At 45.4% G+C, this 21,257-nt stretch overlaps 3 protein-coding genes across 10 annotated transcripts in view; 2 read left to right on the forward strand and 1 right to left on the reverse strand.

The window, feature by feature from the left end:
* The first annotated feature begins 354 nt into the window (after window positions 1-354).
* On the forward strand, window positions 355-2,407 carry LOC6726527 (glutathione S-transferase theta-1). Of its 2 annotated transcripts, none has more exons than XM_016174212.3 (4): window positions 355-472; window positions 1,233-1,379; window positions 1,662-2,084; window positions 2,140-2,407. In XM_016174212.3, exons 1-4 carry the CDS (start codon window positions 382-384, stop codon window positions 2,283-2,285), a joined length of 807 nt encoding a protein of 268 aa, XP_016040172.1. In that variant the 5' UTR covers window positions 355-381; the 3' UTR covers window positions 2,286-2,407. The 2 variants fall into 2 exon arrangements, with proteins under 2 accessions (XP_016040172.1, XP_016040171.1); XM_016174211.3 differs by lacking the exon at window positions 355-472 and adding an exon at window positions 998-1,107.
* LOC6726528 (rho GTPase-activating protein gacF) overlaps window positions 2,385-21,257 on the reverse strand; it is a 39,758-nt gene continuing 20,885 nt past the window's right edge. For 3 of the 7 annotated variants that reach the window (XM_016172306.3, XM_016172305.3, XM_016172303.3), the window contains 12 exons: window positions 20,525-20,842; window positions 19,187-19,689; window positions 9,995-10,699; window positions 9,606-9,907; window positions 9,447-9,521; window positions 8,817-9,300; window positions 8,654-8,753; window positions 8,491-8,589; window positions 8,072-8,422; window positions 7,050-8,015; window positions 6,066-6,981; window positions 2,385-6,002 (listed from right to left, as the gene is read on the reverse strand). In XM_016172306.3, the coding sequence (XP_016040179.1) occupies window positions 4,534-6,002; window positions 6,066-6,981; window positions 7,050-8,015; window positions 8,072-8,422; window positions 8,491-8,589; window positions 8,654-8,753; window positions 8,817-9,300; window positions 9,447-9,521; window positions 9,606-9,907; window positions 9,995-10,699; window positions 19,187-19,689; window positions 20,525-20,842 (6,288 nt within the window). In that variant the 3' untranslated portion in view covers window positions 2,385-4,533. Of the gene's footprint in view, window positions 6,003-6,065; window positions 6,982-7,049; window positions 8,016-8,071; window positions 8,423-8,490; window positions 8,590-8,653; window positions 8,754-8,816; window positions 9,301-9,446; window positions 9,522-9,605; window positions 9,908-9,994; window positions 10,700-14,734; window positions 14,788-19,186; window positions 19,690-20,524; window positions 20,843-21,257 lie in introns of those variants that run through there. The other 4 variants (XM_016172302.3, XM_016172300.3, XM_016172304.3 and 1 more) reach the window with 4 other exon arrangements.
* LOC6726529 lies at window positions 18,329-18,804 on the forward strand. Its single transcript, XM_016174213.3, has 2 exons — window positions 18,329-18,488; window positions 18,561-18,804. The coding sequence occupies exon 2, from the start codon at window positions 18,573-18,575 to the stop codon at window positions 18,747-18,749; it is 177 nt and encodes a 58-aa protein (XP_016040180.1). The 5' UTR covers window positions 18,329-18,488; window positions 18,561-18,572; the 3' UTR covers window positions 18,750-18,804.

The raw sequence follows: 21,257 nt of genomic DNA on the forward strand, positions 1-21,257 counted from the left end.
GGAATTTTTAATTATATTTTATTTTTTATTATTTAATTATTGCATTGTGGAATTCTCTCTTTTCTTCTCGGATTCATACATTTTCATTATTTTCATACATAAATAAATATATGTAACTTTCGCAATATTATCAGAGGGTAGCTCCTACTCAATATGCACAATTATTCGTTTTAATTTGCAGTGTAGCCGGTGCAAAGAGGGAACTCCGCCTTATCTCGAGGGTTTATAATACCCTGCGCCTATTCGCTTTCATTTTTGTTTATTCGTCGCAGTCGCAGTCGCATTCGCATTTTATCCGCATCCACGACCTGGAGTATATAAGTTGGAGCAGCTGCATCCAGTTCATTCACTGGCTTGATTCAGTGGAGTTCGGATCTCAACATGTCGGTGTCGTTTTTGGCCAGTTTACTGGGACTCAGCACTGACGAGGATCAGCTGCAGGTGGCCTTTGATGAGGTGCTCAATCGTAGAGGTTAGTTTAAAAACAATATTTTGAAAGTAGCGATATAAGAATCAAGTAAATTTAATTATTTGTGATAACAATAATTGCTTCTTTATAAATATGTATTTTAAAAACAATGGACGAAGTTGTAAGTTTAGTTTTTATTCATTTACCATTTGCTGAGAAGCATAGTTTAAGTGTAAGGAATTCTAATTTTTTTGAACAAAATGAAGGATGGAAAGGAGAAGTCCTTTAAATCTGATCAACTCTTTGGAAAACTTTGATTTATATATTTAAAAAATGAAATGTTTACTCCCAAGATACCTCATGATATCCGTGATAAATATCTAATCCGATTTCTTTGGCCAAACCTTTTATTTAAGCACATATATAAATGGAATGTAATAAATATTAAATCAGAAATATTTTTTTGGTTAATTATTATTAAGTCCGTTACTCGATTTTCCCACCAATGCGCATCACTACTGAGCGCAGAGCTTTTCGTTGATAAAATCCACTACGCAAAGCTCGCTCTCCCCACAATTCACCACTTCACCACTACGTACAACTTGTTGCCCCGCCAGCTGATTCAGATTCGATCCAAGTCGTAGGCTCAGTGGAATAGCTGCATACCTCCCTCCAGTTGCCCACCGACCGTGCTTGTGGTGAGTTCAGGGTTGTGGAGTGGCTGCTACGCGGCTTTCCGTGGAGATTCTTCGGTGATCTTTGGACCGGCGCCCATTTGTTTGATGTGAAGCCTCTAACCGCTGCAAGCACCTCCTCTTTGCAGTTCCCTCCAGACAGCCAACGAACCTGAGGATGTCCGCTCCCATTCGCTACTACTATGACCTGATGTCGCAGCCCTCGAGGGCGTTGTTCATCATCTTCCGGCTGAGCAACATGCCCTTCGAAGACTGCGTGGTGGCCCTGCGCAATGGTAAGGGTATTCGGGGTGCGGGTCAAAGTGTATCCATGTGGTGGGCAGAAGTGCCAATACCTCACGTATCTCAAACGAAGTACAGAACTTAACATCTTTTTCACTGATAAATACGCAATCATTTTGCTCTTTACCGCGTGAAAGGATTTATCCTTATTTATCATTGATACAACTGTTAGTTCAATGTGGCAACATCTTTTTGCTTGTTGTTTGGATCCACCCGCCACTGTCACCGTCATTTGTGGTTGCAATCTAATCTTGACCACGGTCTTTGCCCCCCAGGCGAGCACTTGACCGAAGACTTCAAGAAGGAGATTAACCGCTTCCAGCGCGTGCCCTGCATCCACGACAATGGATACAAGCTGGCGGAGAGCGTGGCCATCCTGCGCTATTTGAGCGCCAAGGGCAAGATACCGGAGCACCTATACCCCAAGTACTTCGTTGACCAGAGCCGCGTCGACGAGTTCCTCGAATGGCAGCACACGTCCCTGCGGGTCACCTGCGCCATGTACTTCCGCACCGTGTGGCTGGAGCCGCTTCTGACCGGACGCACTCCCTCCGAAGCAAAAATCGAGACGTTCCGCATGCACATGGAGCGCAACCTGGACGTGGTCGAGGAGGTCTGGCTGGAGGGCAAGGACTTCCTTACCGGATCCTCCCTCACCGTGGCGGACATCTTTGCAGCCTGTGAAATTGAACAGACACGTGAGCATACATTCAGTTCGACATGATTCAGGTATTATTCACTCATGCCATCCAGGAATGGCCGACTACGATGTCAGGATCAAGTACCCCAAGATCAGGGCGTGGCTGAAGAGAGTGCGCCAGAGCTGCAATCCGTACTACGATGTGGCCCACGAGTTCGTCTACAAGATCTCCGGAACGGGTCCACAGGCCAAGCTATAAACTCCAACGTTCACAAAGCCATTCTGTACATAGATCATTATCATTGCTGGGGACTTAGATGTAGTTGATAAACGAAACGATAATAAAAAGTGCTTGTCGCTGGTTTATACTTGTACAATTTATTCGTAATATTGGTTGTTTCTTTTTTATTGTGTTGTCAGCATTATAGAAAATCCACATTTACTTGTTGTTGAAAAAAATCATAATACAAATAAAATATATATAGATGTATACATGTATAATAGAAAATACAATTTTTAAAAAATAACTACCTAAAGTCTAACAAAAAATTGTTTTTAGTTAATCATAATATTTATATAGCAACGTTACGCGCTTGGGTACTTTCTATATACTTCTTTACGCCCGCCATCTCGATTTTCTTTCATTTTCTGCCATCGGGTAACAAAACAAAATGCGTACAAAATATATAATCTTTATATATCCTTTTTGGGGTTGGTGTAAATCATAATTGCGAATGAAATCAAAAAAATTAACTCGTATATACAGCAAAAAAATGGGAGGAATACTATACAACTACTATCTAATCGCTTAATCATATGCATTTGCATGTACTTTTATGCGTTCTTGTATTTTCCAAACTTAAATCATATACAAACTACACAAAAATATATAATATTATATATGTAAATGTAAATTTATGCCGTTTCTCGTGCGTCACATGGTAAACATATAGTCGCTCTATCAATCAAACCTAATTTCGAACACGTCGCCTGTCGGGATAATCGGGAAAACTGATTCCCTACTTCATAGCTTTGTAGCTGCACCTATATCATGCATTTCCGCCAGCACCATCCAAATAAATAATAAAAAAAAAATTGGTTTGTATAAAAACAATTTTGTGGGTGGAAAAAAGGTTAACAGAATCTTTAAAGCCAATAATTTAAGGCACCAAAATGGGGATCATCAGCCCTACAATTTTTGTACAACAGGTACGGAGGTACACAGAAAAAAAAAACGAATGCACATCTAAATTAAGAACAGAACTGATCCCTATGCAGGACCTAGCACAACTTGGTTGTCAAAAGGACTCATCCTGGTGCACGGACACGGACAGGCGACTCTCCATCAATTGTTCCTTTGCGTAGGTGGTTGCTTATGCGATTTCTCTGTAATGTGTTGTATAAGTTTTACAAAATAGTTCTTTCTCTTTCTATCTCCCTCTCCTTGTCACTCGCTATGTGTATATATCTTGCTCTGTCTCCCGCAATATACCTGCCATCTTTGCTTGGTTCCCATTTAATTTGTGTGTTTTGTGTACTTCGTGTGTGCGAATAAATTACTTCCTGCCCTCGGTACAGATTGTTTTTCGTGCGTTGCATTAATACGATTTGTTTTCCCTCGAAGTTGTGCCATTAGTTGTTCTCATTGCAGTGCATTAAGCAATTCGATCTCGGATCCTTGCCAACTAGTTAGTTTAAGTTTTCCTGGGTCGGGTTTCAATGGGTTTCAATTTGTAATGTATTGTATTCGACACAACTTCCTCGGGTCCGCGCATGAATATATAAATATATTGTGTTAGATTATGTAAGATTATGTATTTCAACTGCTCTGCTGATTTGTTTCGCAATCAACACTTCTCAACACTCCTTTTGGTTAACTTTTAAGACCCAATTCGGACACAACACTGCAACTGCACATTGATATAGGTATATATAGTAAAATAGATTATGATGACTACTTTTTACAGAACCTAAGCAGCACAAGGTATTCGCACTCCTTTCAAGTAGCTTTGCCACGCCCCACTTGAATTTAAAATTAGTTTTCACCGTTTAACATGCAAAACTTTGTTTTAAACGCAAGGGTCTGTGAAGCAAGACTACTTAGAGGTGTGCGCATAGCCTTTGCTACATCGATTTGCCTTTCTAGCAACTTTGTTCAGGGTTAACATTCAATTTAACTTTGTTTTTTAAAAAGGTGTGTTTAGCTTTTGTGTGTCTAACCGACTATTGTTAAATATCTTCTCGTTATGCCTTTGTTTATATATATTAAACCTTTCGTTAATACTCTTGTAAACTGTGGGATTCAAAGTGTCAATTAATCAGGTTAACCACATTTAAGCAACTGCTATTTCGGGGTGGTCTTGTCGCAGCAATCTGCACTAGGAGCTATAAACTATGTTTTTTGTCAGGTTCTTTAAAACGCGATATAAGCAGACTGTCTGCCTTTAGCCATATTACACTTTTTGTTTTGTATAGACTGTTTGTTCTTAGTCTGGGAATACAGGTTTCTAGAAGCGACCCCGGTTAATGTTCTTGATGCGTATGCCCACTTCCAGGACCTGATCGCCGTTCCCAGCGGGAGTTGTGCTGGTGCTGCTGCTGTTGCTGCTGCTTCCGCTGCTGTTGTTGCCACCCACACCTACGCCAGTCGGCGGTGCACTGGAGGCCACTCCTGCTACTCCACCGCCGTTGCCATTACTGCCATCGCTTTGGGGCGAGTTATTGTTGTTGCTGCTGGATCCGGAACTAGATGCGGGCAAGGCCACACTCGCTTCGGCGCCAGCTTGACCCGTACCGAGGCGCCGCAGCACCGTGGTGGTGGTCGTTGTGGTGGTCGTCGTCTCGGCCGCGGCTGCGCCACTGCCTCCACCGCCAGATGTGGCGCTGCCCAGCTTCAGCAACTGTTGCTGGTGATGGCGATTGTGGTGATTGTAGTTGATGGCTGCCAGGTCGTGACCGTGTGAGTGATTCGAGCAGCCACCATTGCTGGCGGAATAGTCGTGAGGTCCGCCTACTGTATGCCGCCGCTTAATGGACCGATTCTGCTTGTTCTGGATCTGGCGCTTCTTGGTCAGGTTCATATCAGTCTTCTCGTCCTTGGTCAAGCCAGTGGTGCTCAATGCCTGGCAGCAAGCCACTCCCACCGCCACCGCTCCAGCTACTCCGCCCGATACTCCCGCCGCTACTCCTCCGGAGGGCTGCGCCGTTATGTGCCGGGTGGAGTAGTTCCGGCAATTGAAACTGGCGCTGCGAAATAACCGATGATCTCGTCTCTTTTTGTTGTAGCGCTCGATAAAAAACGAAGGCGACGGGCGTTCGCCGAGAAGCAGCTTCTCCTTGGGATCACTGGTGGTCGAGCCCTCGGAATCGTCGTCGGAGGCAGCTCCTCCGGCGGATCCCACCACCCTTTCAGCGCCTCCAGCGGCTGCATTGCCTCTTTCGTAGCTTAGATAGTTACTGAACCTGGGATGTATGCTCTTGGTTAGCGTCGTGACACTGCTCGAAGAGCTGCGCGAGGGAATAGCGCCGGCCCCACCGCTCCCGGTTGGCGTGCCTACTGGCGTGGCTGCTCCACTGGTTGGTGCAGTGGAGCTTCCCTGATGAATGGGCACCGTGGCTGAGTGCTGTAGCTTATGTGCCGCCTTAAGCAAACTTGGGGGCAGTGGTGCAACTCCACCCGACTGCTTTGAAGGCTTTTCCTCGCCCCCAATTGTATTGGTGGCCGTGCAGGAGCGGCTTAGGTGCAGGGATAAGGGGGCTGTCTCCAGGGGATTGCAAAACTGATGGAACAGCCGCTCAGGCGACTCGTCCGCATACGGAATGTTCTCGGAGTGCATGTGCAGCGGTTGACCCAAGGTGTGCCGCCGGTTCTTGGGAAACTCGGGCGATCCATTCTCATCGTTCGATTCGGAGCCGCTGCGCAAGTTGCGTAGCTTGCTGTCCAGTGTGTCCGTAATGGTCGTCAGCGACATGGAACCTGGTTAACGGTAGGGAGTAACATAATTATCAGATCACTTATCTCTCCGCATTAAATCCTTACCCGTATCGCTCAGCCTGCTGCTAGAGTCGTCGTCCGTTAGCAGAATGGATATGTCCACGCTGCTGCGCTGTTGTTCCTTGGCCAGATTGATGCCTACTCCCAGGCTGTGACCAAGGCTGCCAGACGACTGTCCTGAGTCCTTTTCGTCTAAGCTGGCCTTGCGCGTCTGATGCGATGATCTTGAGCCCAGGAAACCTCCCGTGCTACGCTTCTTAAAATTGGCGCTCAACAATTTGGAGGACGTCGCCGAGATGGAGGAAGAAATAGCCACCGCCGTTGTTGAGCACGCCGACGATGACGATGAGCTGAACTTGGTAGTGGAACTGGATGAGGATGAGGCAGATGCCTTGCCACCGCTGTGGAGCGTCGAACTGCTCGAAGTACTGGCGGTGCTGCTCGCGGATGCCGAGGCAGAGGCGGACGCCTTGGCGTAGTCCAACGACTGAAAGGGAAGAGAGACGGAAGAAACGGGTGTGGGCAGGAGCAGAATTAGAGCCTGGTCGCAAATGCTCTGCACAGCCTTGCGCTGCGCCCGTCGCTGCTGGATGGTGGTGGTGCTGATGGTTGTGGTGATGGTGTTGCTACTACTTGTGCTACTTGTGGTGTGGGTGGTGGTGGTGGTGTTGGTTGTGGTGTTGGAGGAGCTTCCGCTTACCAGAACGCTCTCGCCGGAGTACGTGTCCGAGTTTACGGCGCTGCGCTTGCCATGGGTCTTTCGTCTGAGCTGCGGCATAAAGCGCGAGGTGCGCGTGGTTTCGCGCTCTGTGATCCGCTCGATCTTCGACAGGTTGTGCAGCAGCATGCTCGTCTGATCCTCCTGCGTCTGCTGCTGCGGCTGAGCGGCGCTGACGGCAGCGGTACCGCCGCTTACTTCGGCTATATCCGGCAGACTGCCGCCTTCGAAGAAGTAGTCGTACTGCAATTCAAGGGTACATATGTAGATTGTTCATGCAGTATATAAACCTATAAATTCAGGATCCTTACCTGTGTGACCAGCAGCTCAACGATGCGGCACTGATGCTTCATGTCCTTGACTGCCGTTTCCAGGGTATCGTTCGGCGTCCTGATTATCGATGGCCCAAATATGATGGCCAGGTTCTTGGGCTCCATGCGGTTCACATCGCAATTGCCGCTCACTCGGCACAGATGCCGAATCAAGTGTTTCATTGTCTCGTAGGGATGCCGTGGTAACGATTCCACAATCTCGCGCAACAGGACAATTCTCTCCAGGCCGAACTTCTTGTCCGCCTCAATGAAGTTGATATAGTAACTTGCCGGCATCAAGGCATCAGGCAAGCTGCGTATAAACAACTTGAGCAGGCTGCTCACCACATTCACATCCTCCCAGCGATCATCGCTGGCACAACTCTCGAACTGAAAGTCCTTGGTGTTAACAAGTTCGGACAGCTCCGATATGGCCGCCTTGTTGCCGGGTATGCGATAGATGCCCACCACGCCCAGACCCTTCGTCTCCACAATGTTCGTGCACACCTCTACCAGATGCGGCACATACGCATTGACCTTTGACATGGGGCAGCTGCGCAGGGGAACGCCAATGGATCCAATCTGCTTGGCTGCACAGGCGGATGGCGAAGCCAAGTCGTGGTGCGACACTCCTCCGCTGCCACTGCCGCCACGGCGGAAGAGCAAATCCTTCCAGTTCTTCGATTTGGGCGATCCCAGATCCTTATCAGGTATATGCTTGTGCGAAGAGGACTTCCTTGCCTTCATCACCGGCGAAATGGAGTCGCTGGTGGCAGCGACAATAGCCGCAGCTGCTGGTAGCGCAGAAACATGGTGACTGCCACTAGCGTCTGCAATGCCACCCGAATGGGAGCTCAAGGGTGAGCTGTCGGCTGCACTTGCTCCACCTTGGACATCGTCCAGGTAACTGGCGCTAGCCACTGTTTTCTGTGGTTCTGCCAACTGCTTGCCCTGTGGCTGATGCTCCTGTTAAAAGTAATGTAAATGGAAGTTTTTTGGCTTATGTGCACATGAACACTTACATTATCATCGTAGTTGAGGCTGTCCTTCCACTGCAGTAGTCCGAACAGACGCTTCATCTCGTTGCTGCTCTTCGTCTTGAATAGGATCTCCGTGTAAGGACCGCTGCTGCAGGTGGACGAGGAGGTGGATGCGGTCAGGGCCGATGCTGAGTTGGCAGCCGGCTCATTCGCACTGCTGCTGCCCGACGAGGTTAGCAGCTTGTCGTGACCCTCGTCCAGGTTTAACTCGTTGCCCAAGGAGGCCAAATGAGCTCCACTGGGCGATGGCTTCGACTGCATACGGATCAAGTATTTCTTCTTATCCATCGACTCGTCGAAGAACTTAAAGTTTCTAATATCAAGTTCTATCACCTAAGGTAACAAGACGATCATTTCGATTAGTTAACGAGGCCTGGGCTATCCATCTATAAAGCACTTACATTGTGCTCCGATTTGGCATGGCGGCCTGAGTAGATACGCAGCAGATCTCCCTTGATCTCCAGCTTCACCTGACGCCACGATCGGTACTCGGACATGCGCTGAAAATGGAACGAGTATTATTCGTATGCTTGTTCTGGCTGCCTCGTGAGAAGGACCACTCACTTTTCCGTTGATGCAAGAGGACTTGATCTCGATTTCCGTCTCAAAGGCCTCCAGTTCGTTTGGCACATACTTGCCATTCAACTCGGCATCAATGTGGATGCTATTCAATTTCGGAAAACAAGTTCATTTATTTATTTATTGGCAATATTATATACGGACAAACCTGCTTCGCATGTCACTGCTCATGGAGGCCCTCCGACTGCCGTGGGCCGACAGACGCACATCCTCCAGGCCGTTCGGCGTCTCGATGAACTCGTGGCCACCACCTGTGCCTCCAATCACATCGTAGGTGGGATCCGGATGCTCCTCCACCAGGGACTTCGTCTTTTGCGGCTCGACGACAGCAGCCACCGGAATGGGGATCGAAATAGGCAGGGGTGCTGGTGCTGGAGCTGGAGCAGGAGCAGATGAGGGCGTGGGTCCAGATGCAGACGAAGCTGCTGATGCGGATGCTGGTCCTGATGCCCCTGTTGCCGCGGCATCTCCGCCAGCGGCAGCCTCCGCATTGAAGTCGGTCTCATTGTTGGTTGCCCGCAGGTAGGATATCCTACGCATTGGTTTGCCTTCGTCAAAGGAGCTGGAGGATAATGGCTTGTAGCGCCGCACAACGTTGCCGCTTCCCGACGCACTGTCCACAATGGCTGCCGCTGTAAAATAAAAGGCGGAACATAAATTGACCATCGGCTTTTAGCATCCATTAGTTTAATAATATATTTAAGACTACAAACTGCGATAAATAAAGACTCTAGCAAAGGAACAAAGAGCAAACGAGACAGGCAAACCAAGAACCTACCACTGCTCTCGGCGATGTCCGCCAAGGTGGCAACGGAGGAACCAGCAGACGGCTTATCCGGCAGCGTCACAAACTCTGCACCAAATATGAAAACACGATTGTGGTTAACTATCTTAGTAGCTGGAAGGGCATGTGGAATAGATGCGAGGTTAGACTCACTGCTGGATCCCATTGGCACCGGATCGATGGTGGCATTCGCCAGGGTCGCCTTGTGCAGCTCCATGCGGCTACTCGTCTGTCCATCCACCGTCGTCGTCGTTGTCGATTGCTGCTGCGTCTGATGGTACTTGGCCAGCGGATGCTGCTGCAGGGATTCGTACAGCACACTTTGCTTCTTCACCGTCGTGGTAGCCGAACTGCTCGACGTGCTGGCAGACGACTCCAGGGCACTGGTGTTGATCGACAGCGGCTTAAACGGATCGAATCCCTTGGACATGTGTGACACCAGCTTGCGCTCAAAGCTGTGGATGAAGAGGAGTAAGAAATTAGTGAAGTATTCACGCAATGGGTGCATTTGCAGAGCCGCTTGCTTCTGGCCTACTACTTACACCTTATTGGTGACTCCTGTCTCCTGCAACGTCTCAAAATAGTCCAGATCCTTGGCATACTTGGCATTGTTGTTGATCATCACCTGGCGATGTTGCGTCTGCTGGAGCTGCTGATGTTGCTGCTGGTGATAGAGGTGATGCTGCTGCTGCTGCTGCTGGTGGTGGTGGCACACACTGCCAGGCGCCGTGGAAGACCGCTGCACCAGCTTACCACCACCTGAGTGGTACATGTCGTAGCCAAGGACATGATGTTGCTGTTGCTGCTGCTGCTGTTGCTGCTGCTTGAGCATCACTTGATGGCGACTGCGCGGTGGAGGCACCACCACTTGGACACCACCTGGCGGCGTGTGCGAGGGAAAGAAGTGCTGCTGGTGCTGCTGCAGGTGTTGCTGCTGTGCCGGCGATGAGGACTGCGCCTGGTTGCCGTTGATCGAGGAGGCGGAGGTCATGGAGGCGGGCACCGGCGACTTAAGGAACTCCTCCTTCTGCTTGATGGACTCGCGCAGTCGGATCATCAGGTCGCTGTTCTCACTGCCCCCCGAAAGGGATCCCGACCCAGATCCGGCTGCTGAGCTCGGACCCGCTCCGACGGCATACAACGCCTGGTTGTGGCTCGTCGCGGACTTGGGCTGGCGGGCGGTGGGTGTGGGCGTGTTCGTTGCCGAGCTGGCCGATAATACTGTTAAATTTGGCGGCTGATTAGCACTGCAACGAAACATAGGAACATAGTTGATAACATTAAAATGCGTCATTCAACTCTTATTTACAACAAGAAAAGGCAATTGATTTCGCTACTAATTCCTAGTAACCATATTCATTTATTTATATTCGCAATACCATCTTATTTGTGTCATTTAATGCAAATAAACTTTCAATTTATTGAGTTTAGCCACAATTTACACCGAAAAAACGCCACTTTAAACACCGAATTCAACAGTCGGGTTTTCTATTTGCCTTCCAATAAGCGATAACCGAGCACAAGTGCTTCTGTTGGCGGATCTAGACATTTTTCGTAGCCCCATAATTTTTTCGCACCACAACAAAAATATTTGTCAATTGAATCAGCGGCTGATGGGCAGACGCAGTAGCTCCAAATTGGCAATCGGCCAAAAGCAGTGCGCTCCAAGTGTGCTGACCACTTTTTGATGGCACGTGCCACCATCAGTTTGTCAGTCGCTCAATGAGTTTGAGTTTGGCTCCGATTCGCTGTCGTCACACGGTGCGCATGCGCAATGTTCCCACTATAGTACGCCGATCACGATCGGCGACATATAGCCGAATTCCATTCCCTATTTTGCGGAAAACAAATCCAAAGCTCAATATTCTTATATCTTAAGCAATCAATTGATTTAATGCGCTTCAATTGAACTTAAGTCCGTTTCGGTCTTAGGAAAATGATTTTAAATTAATTAATAAAGGTAGAACGTAAGATGACTGCCAGGTAAGTAGTAGTTAAGCTTGTTAAGTTAGTTAAGTTGCAATTTGGTGAAATGATTCACACTATTCACACTCTGTTTTTTAAACAGTTTGCATATTTAAGTTTAAGTCACTTCCTTTGCCGGCGATACAATTTACAACTGTCATTGCTAGACACAAAAGTTTGCTGTGAAAATCATGAATCTCTGTTTTATTATCAGGCAACCATGACGTACAGGTTGACTGAGGGCGAAATTCGGAAGCCAAACAATGCGTTTCACATATTCATACTCGCACACCCCCCAGTTGGAAAAAGTTGTACCTTTCCGACTTTCACAGCCGCTAATGACCACACAATACAAAAGATTCGCAGTTTAAATAGCACGGTTTAAAGTGCTTAAAAGCCCAAAAAAAAAAAACACAAATGCTGTAGTCAGTATTTAAGCCATCATTTATGGAACTGTGGGTTTGAAAACCGAATTAACCTGCGATCATTTCCCACGAATGTCAACACAAAAGTTTTCAGAAGTTTTTTCGAGCAAAAACATTCCGAGAATTATCAGGTTAATGAAAAATGTAGCAAACTTCAACATGCAATCAGACCCACGCGTTTGTCAAATTTTCTGCATTTTCCGCTGACATCCGTAATTGACATGAATGTCAAGCAGATACACAACACATAAGTTCACGGCTAAAAGCCTTTTGTGATATGTGAAAATGTCAAATTGTGGACCGGTTTTTGGGCATTTTTCTTTGTCCGCTGCATGTTTGTTTTTCTTGTTGCTTTTCCAACACCACCAGCACCGCTACAGTGGGCACTCACTTAGTTAACCAGCGGCTACGGGCGGACAAACAAAACAAATTTGATTTGGGCCATAGTTTAAGTGGCTGAGAGCAGGGCAGCACGAATAATTAAGTTCCATGTGGCGCACAAAGGAGGCGCATTTGCGTATCGAGTTTTAGCTTCTCGTCTGTGGTGGCACTACAAATGGCAAATTAGTTTAACCATGCCTCCACTTCCCGCATCCCGCATCCTGCACATCCCACATCCTGCTACCCACATCCTGCAGCCCACAGCCTGCATCCCTCGTTCGCAACCTCCGCCTCTTCAGATTGTCAAATGAAAGTTCAAAGCTAAAAATAGTATGCTAAATGACAGAGTGTGTGTGCGCCAGGATGGTTAATTCAATTCGCTTTTAAAAGCCTTTCCCACACTCGACGCTCCAAACACCGGCAGACTGTCAAGGTCAAAAGGTAATGAATAGATGGCCCCAAACCCAAACGCAGCCCCCAACCCCCACACCATCTATATATCCGTGGATCATATTTCACAGGTCGCAGAATAAAGGTAACACACACACACACACGCACCGTGTTTCTATTGCCTAGTTGTCAGCGCACAGTGGGCTAAAGTGTATCGATTCTTGTCGCAAAGCCACGCTGGGATTAAGTTATATTAAATTAATACTAAGAACAGTTTTAGGTACATTTTTGTTAACAACTTGATTCTTTTTATAGACTTCTACTTTTAAACATATTCAGTGCGGATCGAGCCCACTGTGCAGCGGCATAGCAGGTAGCAATGGAAATAAAAAAAAAGTCGGATCAGGAGCTCGTGTGCTCAGCAAATATATGTGTGATTATTGGCAAACGCGCGGGCATTTGTCGGGATTATTATCTATGCATAAGCTTAATATATAAAATTCGATGAGCAAAATACACTGGGCAAAAATTTCGATTGAACGAACAGGTACCCAAAATCTGAATTCCCTTTAAAAGCGATTGTCAAAAAATTAAAGATGCTTTAAGTTAAATGCATATGAATATAGACATGGTGTATGTTACAACGATAATTCAAGCAGGAGCTAGAGCCAAGTGGCTCGACTATTGGATACCCTCTACATGGCCAATGAAATTGCGAGAGAGCTTGAGATACAAATGCAATGTAATGTTTAGCATTCAGTTAATTTAACTTTAAATCGTATTCTCATGGCCAGATTTAAACAATTTTCGGCACGTATAAGAACAGTATTAAGCCAGAACCATGACCTTTACAAATCTAATAATGCTTTAAACATTATTCTTATAGTTCCCGAGATCTCGACGCTCATACGGACTGACAGAACGGTTGGTTTGACAAGTGATCCTGATCAGGAAACGCTACGCATCAGCTGTTACATACTCTGCAAAGTACCTAATATACCCTTTTTCTCTGGTAGTAAACGGTGTAGAAATTTATATCGGTGCCTGGGTGCGTGATGCAGAAAAGCTGCTACACAAGTGAGACTCGCATTCAATTCAGTTCGATTCAATTCGATTCGATTCGATACATGGCCCCTCACACCCACACCCACACCTACACTCACACCCAAAAGCCCTTATCACCCACACATGCACACACATAGTACACCCCATAATGGTGCATATCGATAAGGGGTGGCCAGCGAATTAGCCGTATCTGTATCTATAGGGGGCAAGAACACACATATGTACATATGGATATCTATAAGCTCCTCTCTTCTCCCTTTCGGTTTGCGGAATTTCGCGCTTTTATTGTCCGCACTGTGGGCACATTTGGTATTATTTTCAGTTGCCTGATTTGCGTTTTGCCAACTCTGGCGACTCTTTGCAATTAACAAGTCGTAAATAAAAAATTGTTGGCACATTTGATAAGCGGCAGAAGCCGCAGTGGGAACGGGTTAGATAAGGAAAGTGAGAGAGAGAGTGCAAAAAGAGACCGATAAACACACACTCATTTTCTCGCGGTGTTTAATTTCCGCAGGTTTCGCAATTTTCTCCTCTTTCTTCCAAACAAAAAATGTTTAGAAACTCAAGTCATTTAATATGGGAGTAGATTTGGCGAGTAGTTTATTTATAGGGTAGTTTATTTACAGGGTAGTTTATTTACAGGGTATTTACTGCACAAACGAAGAGATTTGTGTGATTTGAAGAGTTACTTTCATTACAAAGCTGCTATACATGCAATTGACTAATTTACTTGTTAGGAGCTATGTTAGATATCTGTTAGATATTTCCTGGCTTTTGGAACTGATCTGAAACACTTCCTCGATGAAAACTGACGTTTCATCTTCGTTTGCACCTTTACTCGAGGCACGTTCACTATGTTCTTTGTTTGAAATTGTTCTTCGCCTCATTGAAAACACTTGAAGTCTTGATCTAATGTACATTCATTTTTTATTCGAACAAGCTCTCGGTAAATTGTGCTTTCTTGTTGCTCAAATTGTTTGGGTTTCATTCCATTCCATTATCACATTATCAGTACAGCACAGGCAAAAAAATTGAAATTAACGAGAAGAAATTAACCTGTTTTCGCTATTGGGATCGATCTCGAATCGTATCATTTTCATGTGTATAAGCATCGGCTTCTTCGCCCCCTGATAGGGTAGCGCATACATTTTTTCTGGCAGTGTAGTACGGCAGCCGGAGCTGCCGAAATATGCGAGTGAGTGAATTAAAATTACAAAAACTTCGTTTGCCGCGTATCACAATATCTGAAATCTGCACGAACCGCTCGCCATCGTCAACTAAACTAAAGTACTACGCAAAGTCCCTGCGACTAAACTAAAATAAATAATAAAAAAAGCAGGCACAACAAAACCCAGCAAAAATTGGCTTTGTATGCATGTATGAAATTTGTATTAAAGAGCGGCGGAGGCTCAGCAATTGAAAGAGACCCATTGAGTGGGCAGTGACCGAATGGCGAACGACCCACCGACCGATGCTCTCCTCTCACATGATTTCCTTTTTTATTATTTCAGTACAGTGATCCCTCTGTGAGATGCATCATACAGTGAACTGAACTCGTTGCAGGCACCTAGCATCTATATGTCATAAGAAATTTGCCAAAGTTGAGCAAAGAGTACAAATTCATGTTGTAACTTTTGTTATTAATAGTAATATATATAATAGTTATTAATAATAGTAAATTTATTTATATTTATTAAATTCATAACAAAAACCCCACACAATTAAACAACAACTGCACTCAAGCATTTGATTTGAAAACATAAAAACTAAAAAATCTACTTTAACTTTGATTTACCTAACCATTTTCCCATTGGGTTGACAAATGCCAGTGCCCACTGTATTTTGTAACCAATAAATAGATAAACAAATAAAAATGAAGCGAGGGGCGGCAAGTGGGCGCAGGGAGCTGCCCACAGTTTGCACAGGATCGGCGAAAGGGAGAGAGTGGGAATCACTATATCACTATCAGTCACCGACTGACCAAATATATACCCCATACTCTACCGCCCACCCCCCCCCCCCCTCTCCCCCTCACCCAGCTGGCAACCTTGTCTTGCTTATTTATTTACCGAGTGGGCGGATGGGCGGTGGAAAGGGGAGATGGAAGGGGGAGGGGGGACAGCCACCCAACCGCAGGGCGTATACGTAATTGTCAAAGCAAAGTAGTTAAATTTGTACAGTGCACAGTGGGACCAAGCCGTGCATGGATTCTTTTTGGAATATTTCAAATCATAATAATGATATGAAATTAGATGCAAATGAAAATAAGGCCCACTCACTGTGCACGCAGCAATGGGTTTTGCATTTCCGATGACATATTTTCGCCAGCCATCAATCAATCGGGCGATCAATCAATCAATCAATTGAAGCGAAATTCATATGCAAACAAAAGAACGCACACAAAGGCGCAGTGTTTTCGCGCAGTGCAAATTACTTCAGTGGCATGTTTGGAATGCCTGGAGTAGTCAATAATTTACATGAAGCCTCCTGCCGGGCAGCCGCCAGATCAACTCAAACCCAATCCGAGTGGTCTCAGTTTCCATCTCGATCTCGAAAAGATAAATCCGCATCCGCTCGAGAGGAACAGGGGGCGAGACGAGGAGCCGACTTGAAGTTGGCGGGAATTGAAGGCATTATTTGCTACCCATTCTTTGCTGGCATACAACGCTCAATTAAATTTATCGTAATCATTTAACAATGGGGCAAATATTCGCAGCTTTGCAGCTCAACAAATTTATTGTTATTGTTGCGAGGTGTCCGCTTACATTCGTTGTGTGTGCATAAAGTTATGCGCGGTTGCTTATTTATTTTTCCCTCAACTTCAATCCCCCGATTAGTCAATGGGTAGTGCTTACTGTGCAGTAATAATAATTGATTTATTTATTCATATTCATGTGCAGCAACGCTGCGTATACGCAACGCGACTGCAGGGGATGTTGAAAAATGTCTGATATTGCGTTTTGAATATTAAATTAATTTTGAATTATTTATGCGGTGGCAGAAATTGGCGCGTTAAAGTTTTAGCAAGGTTTTACCTTCAATAAAACCGTGCTGAAAGTATTGAAAAGTATCTATATTTCAATCAAAGAACTTGTTTCACATGGCATAACAACCTTAAATCGATTAATTTAAAACATATAGTTGTCAAATTTGTTGTGATAATACAAGTGAAGTCTTTACATGTTCGTTGCGCATGAAACGCAATCAATAATCAATCAATTTCCGAAGTTATCTCTCAATTAAAAGACCTGTGAAGACTGTGGGGAAATTTCCAGTTGGCCAATAGACGTGTGTATCTATTCTAACTGACAGTTCGCTGCTAGATGCTCGCCTAAGTTTTTTGCCCCAACCAACTCACGTAATTTGAAAATTGCACATGCAGGCAGCTTAAGACGTGACAAACTTTCCGAAAAGAACACGAGAAATCGCATACAAAGAAAGCTAGCGAAGGGTACACAAAAGTCATTGGATCTTTCGCACCACAAAATCGAATTAAACTAATGCTTTTCCCTTTCGGTCTAAACTTTTCCATCACCAGAGCACTTTAAAGATAACTATCTCAAAAGTATATAGTATATACAGCGGAAATCAATAAGTAATTTAAATAAGCATTAACTAAAACAGGAAGAATAAAACAGCTAGATTATTTCATAAAACTCGACCCTTTGGAGAGGTCGACCTTATCTATGTACATGTACAAGTACGTTGTATATCCTCGCTGACGTCACATGAACTTTTTATAGAATACGAAATAATAAATAATTTTTGCACATCCCCAAACGGACGGACGGACAGACGGACATACGGACAGTCAGACGGACAGCGGGAAATATATGGCAAATACATTTCATTCAGAACAGACAGACGCAAAACAATGACAAATATGCATGGAAAGACAGTGCGAGTCGAGTCGGGCGATGAATGAAACGAGACTGAAATGAGGAATGTACGAAATGGGAACGCCAGATGAAGGAGCACTGGAGTGAGTGGGTTCCGCCGGAGGGGAAGCTAGGATGAAATCACCGAGCCCGAGGCCCCGGCGCAGCCACAATGGCGACCAACATGGGGCTGCACAAATGTGGCAACTGTGTTGCCCCCAAATCTATAAGTCTATAACCAAAAACATGATCTACTTGCAGCAATAACAATAATGTTTCAAAAACTCGGACATCCGATGGAAATTCCAGCAAACATACATACTTATCTAGGAATAAAACCTTTCGTTTACAATTGTTTTTAATTATGCACTTCATTGCTGTTCATTAGGCAATTATTAGTTATTGTCATTTAGTTCATCGCAAGTTTCATCACTCATCTGCCTGCCTCATTGGTTGCACCCTTTCCGCCCCCTGATCGCCTGTCATTTCTTCATTTCCAATTTCAAATATTAAGTTTTCACTTACATATTTCGTTGGTTTTTTGTGTGGCAATGAAAGTGAAATACATAATGTGCAATATGCAAGCAAATGCATCTGTGTGCGCTGTTTGTTAAAGACACTGACCGCCTCTCAACTTTTGCCACCATAAATCACAACGGATCGCCACTGCACAGTGGAGCAAACTGCATTTGACCGTGCATTGCATACAGTTTACTCGTGTAACCCTAGAAACGATCAAATAGCCGAACATTTTAAGTCAGACGAACTTGGAATCCTAGTTGACCTGTTGTTTTCAGTGTTATCGTATTGATCCAGTCGACCAGTTTGTGTTTCAATTTTGGAGAGCACACACAGCCGATTTTTTGTTGAAAAAACAAATAAAAAAAGGGAGTCCACACAGTTTTCGTTCCCGTTCAGTCGAGCAATCTCAGGTAAGCCATTGGCCAGTTGGCCACCACTATCGAAATCCCCCCCTCAAATCACAATTCACAATTCATGGGCAGTTTTGTGGCGCTATGGTGGAGAAAACCAAAACACTTCAGTTGCTGCGAATGGCTCGCTCCGTATTGGCGATCATCTATAATGACCACTTCTGCTGGACCTTCATAAAGAGCTATGGACTCTTCTCGCTGGCGATTCCGCTGGCCAAGTACTTCGATGGCTTCCAAGTGTTGCTCACCGGTGGCGTGTAATTTTGAGCCAATTCTACATAAATTAAATGTCTATTGATCAAGGTAAACGTAAAAACTTTGTCTGGTCTTTAATAAGTTTGGTATTTTGGTCCTTAACTTGTATTAATATCTAACCGGATCTAATTAAAAAAAGAATCTTCATACATCCTATAAACATATAGTTCAAGAATCTTGAACCTCCCGTTACTGAAATCTGCTTTAACCCTACAACCTACCAACATTAATGGGACCCGTGTTCAATTTGAATACAGCAAATTGGCATACAGGTGCTAGATTTTGTTTATGGATCTGATAGTGTTGTAAATACGTGGGCTTTTTTCTGCTGTCCGAAATCCGAAAATCCCAAAATCCGAAAATCCGCTGTAATTGCCATCATGTGTGACGTCAATCGCCGCTTGCCGTTCGCCAAGGTGAGCTCATTTATTTTATTGACTTACCGCATAAACTGGTGATGCTGTTGCTGCTGCTGGTACAGATGTTGCTGCTGCTGCTGCTGCTGATGCTGGCGCAGTCCATGTGCCATGTCCCCGAAATCGATGCTGCTGCTGCCGCCGGTCAGCGCTGGATGACGATGTTGCTGCTGTTGCTGCTGCTGCTGCTGTGGGTAGAACGGCTGATTGAGGATGGTGATGCCTCCGCTGGCCGTGCTGGTGATGCTGCCCGATCGACTGCCTCCGTGCAGGGATGGCGCATGATGGGGGTTGGGGTGCGATTGGGATTGGGATTGCGGCGATCCTGCCGGCGATGATGTGGTCACGGCTGCAACAGCGGGATATGAGATCAACTGTTGCTGCTGCTGCTGCTGCTGATGCGGTGGTGCTGCAACTGCTGCCGCCGCTGGAAATGTGGTCTTGTGGGAGCCGTTGGCCAGCAGCGAGGGCGAGTGCGTCGACATGGTCAGGCGATTCGACTCCGGCGTGTGGGCAATGCTCGTATAGTGCTGTAAAAAGACGAGGAAAACAAGTTAGAGATGATGATAATACAACGCGACGAATTAGTCAGTGGGTGTATTTCAATAGTAGTCACATTCTTAATTAGTAGTTTCGTACATATGTACATACGTATGTATCTCAAGCTATAGCTATAATTCGACCAATTAATAATAACAAGTGCGGACTTTGGTCAGTGCTGCAAGTTCTGTTTATTTTCAAACACAGTATTAGTGCTGCGAAATGCAACACCATTCACGCATTTAACACGCTGGTTAATGGAAATTCGATCGTTTATTTATCGCTTTTCGTCGGCACTGTTGTTTTAAAATTGGCAAAACAGGTTGCCCGTTACACGATCTTCAATAAATAAGAGTTAAATTTCTTCTCAATTCAATTATAGGGAATAAAGTGACATTCACTCTCGATTGATATGGTGATATCACATGGTTACAAATATATATAAGTATTTATGTATTTCTCAGTATGTGAGTCATGATTACTCCTAAGCTATCTGCGACCTGTTGAGATACATTTCATTAGATGTTAATCCAGGATACCGAAAAGATCAGTGATCTTGCGGACTAGACACGTTTGTATCAAGCTTGGATGCCCTCTCTTCTCATGCAATTCACCGGATTTGCTGGCCATTTTTTTTACACTAACGCTTTTTGTCCGATTTAAGGTTAGACCTTAAAAAGATGGCCACTTCATTTTTTAATCATCACACACTTTGGCCAGAGAAGCAGCAAGCACTTCGGCAACTTTGGTATTCCGGTAGCTGTGGGCGTGGTTTGGGATGTGGGGATGTGGAGATGAGGAGAACCTCTTTCCGGATGAGCTTACCATCTGCAGGACATCGCACTCCTTGGGCACCACGTGCAGCGTGAGGACCGCCGGCGTCTGCTTGATCATCGAGACGATGGTGCTGTAGGCGATGCCAGCGATCGGCTGGTTGTTGACCATCAGCACGCGGTCGCCCGTCTGCAGGTTGGCGTAGTGGGCCGGTCCGTTCGCCTGCACCTCTTTGATGAAAATGGTCTCCATCGCTTTCACTTGGTACGGCGGCAGCGACGTCGGCGACGTTGGCTCCAAACCGGTGATCCCGGCGACGCCGACGCTGCTGCTGCTGCCGCTGCTGCTGCCCGCCGCACTGGAGGCTTCCTACACACCAAACGAAACCGAAACAAAAAAAAAATTAGTTAGTCAGCTGTACGCCTGAGGTGCGAGAACTAGGTACCCCCCGCTGCACAAATAGGCCATAAGTTTTGATAAAAGTGCATACACTATAATTCTAATGTCTGCCCTATTGCAACTAGAGAAGAAAAAAAAGATGATCTTAAAGATATAAGTTTTGACGCATCAAGCAGAAAATTATGCAAATGTTCATACGACTGTAATAACATCAAATAGTATATCTCTTTCTGTATACATCGAATTATTAAAGTCATCTACTGAGTACATTAAATCAAATTATAGAATAACTTAAATTAAATTCTTTTATAAAGCGACAAAAACCAAACCAAACATTCGATAAGTAGTTACAAATTATAAAAACATTTTCTGTGGCTTAAAACAA

Source organism: Drosophila simulans, chromosome X (genome assembly GCF_016746395.2).
Source record: "Drosophila simulans strain w501 chromosome X, Prin_Dsim_3.1, whole genome shotgun sequence".
In the NCBI taxonomy this organism is placed as follows: domain Eukaryota; kingdom Metazoa; phylum Arthropoda; class Insecta; order Diptera; family Drosophilidae; genus Drosophila; species Drosophila simulans.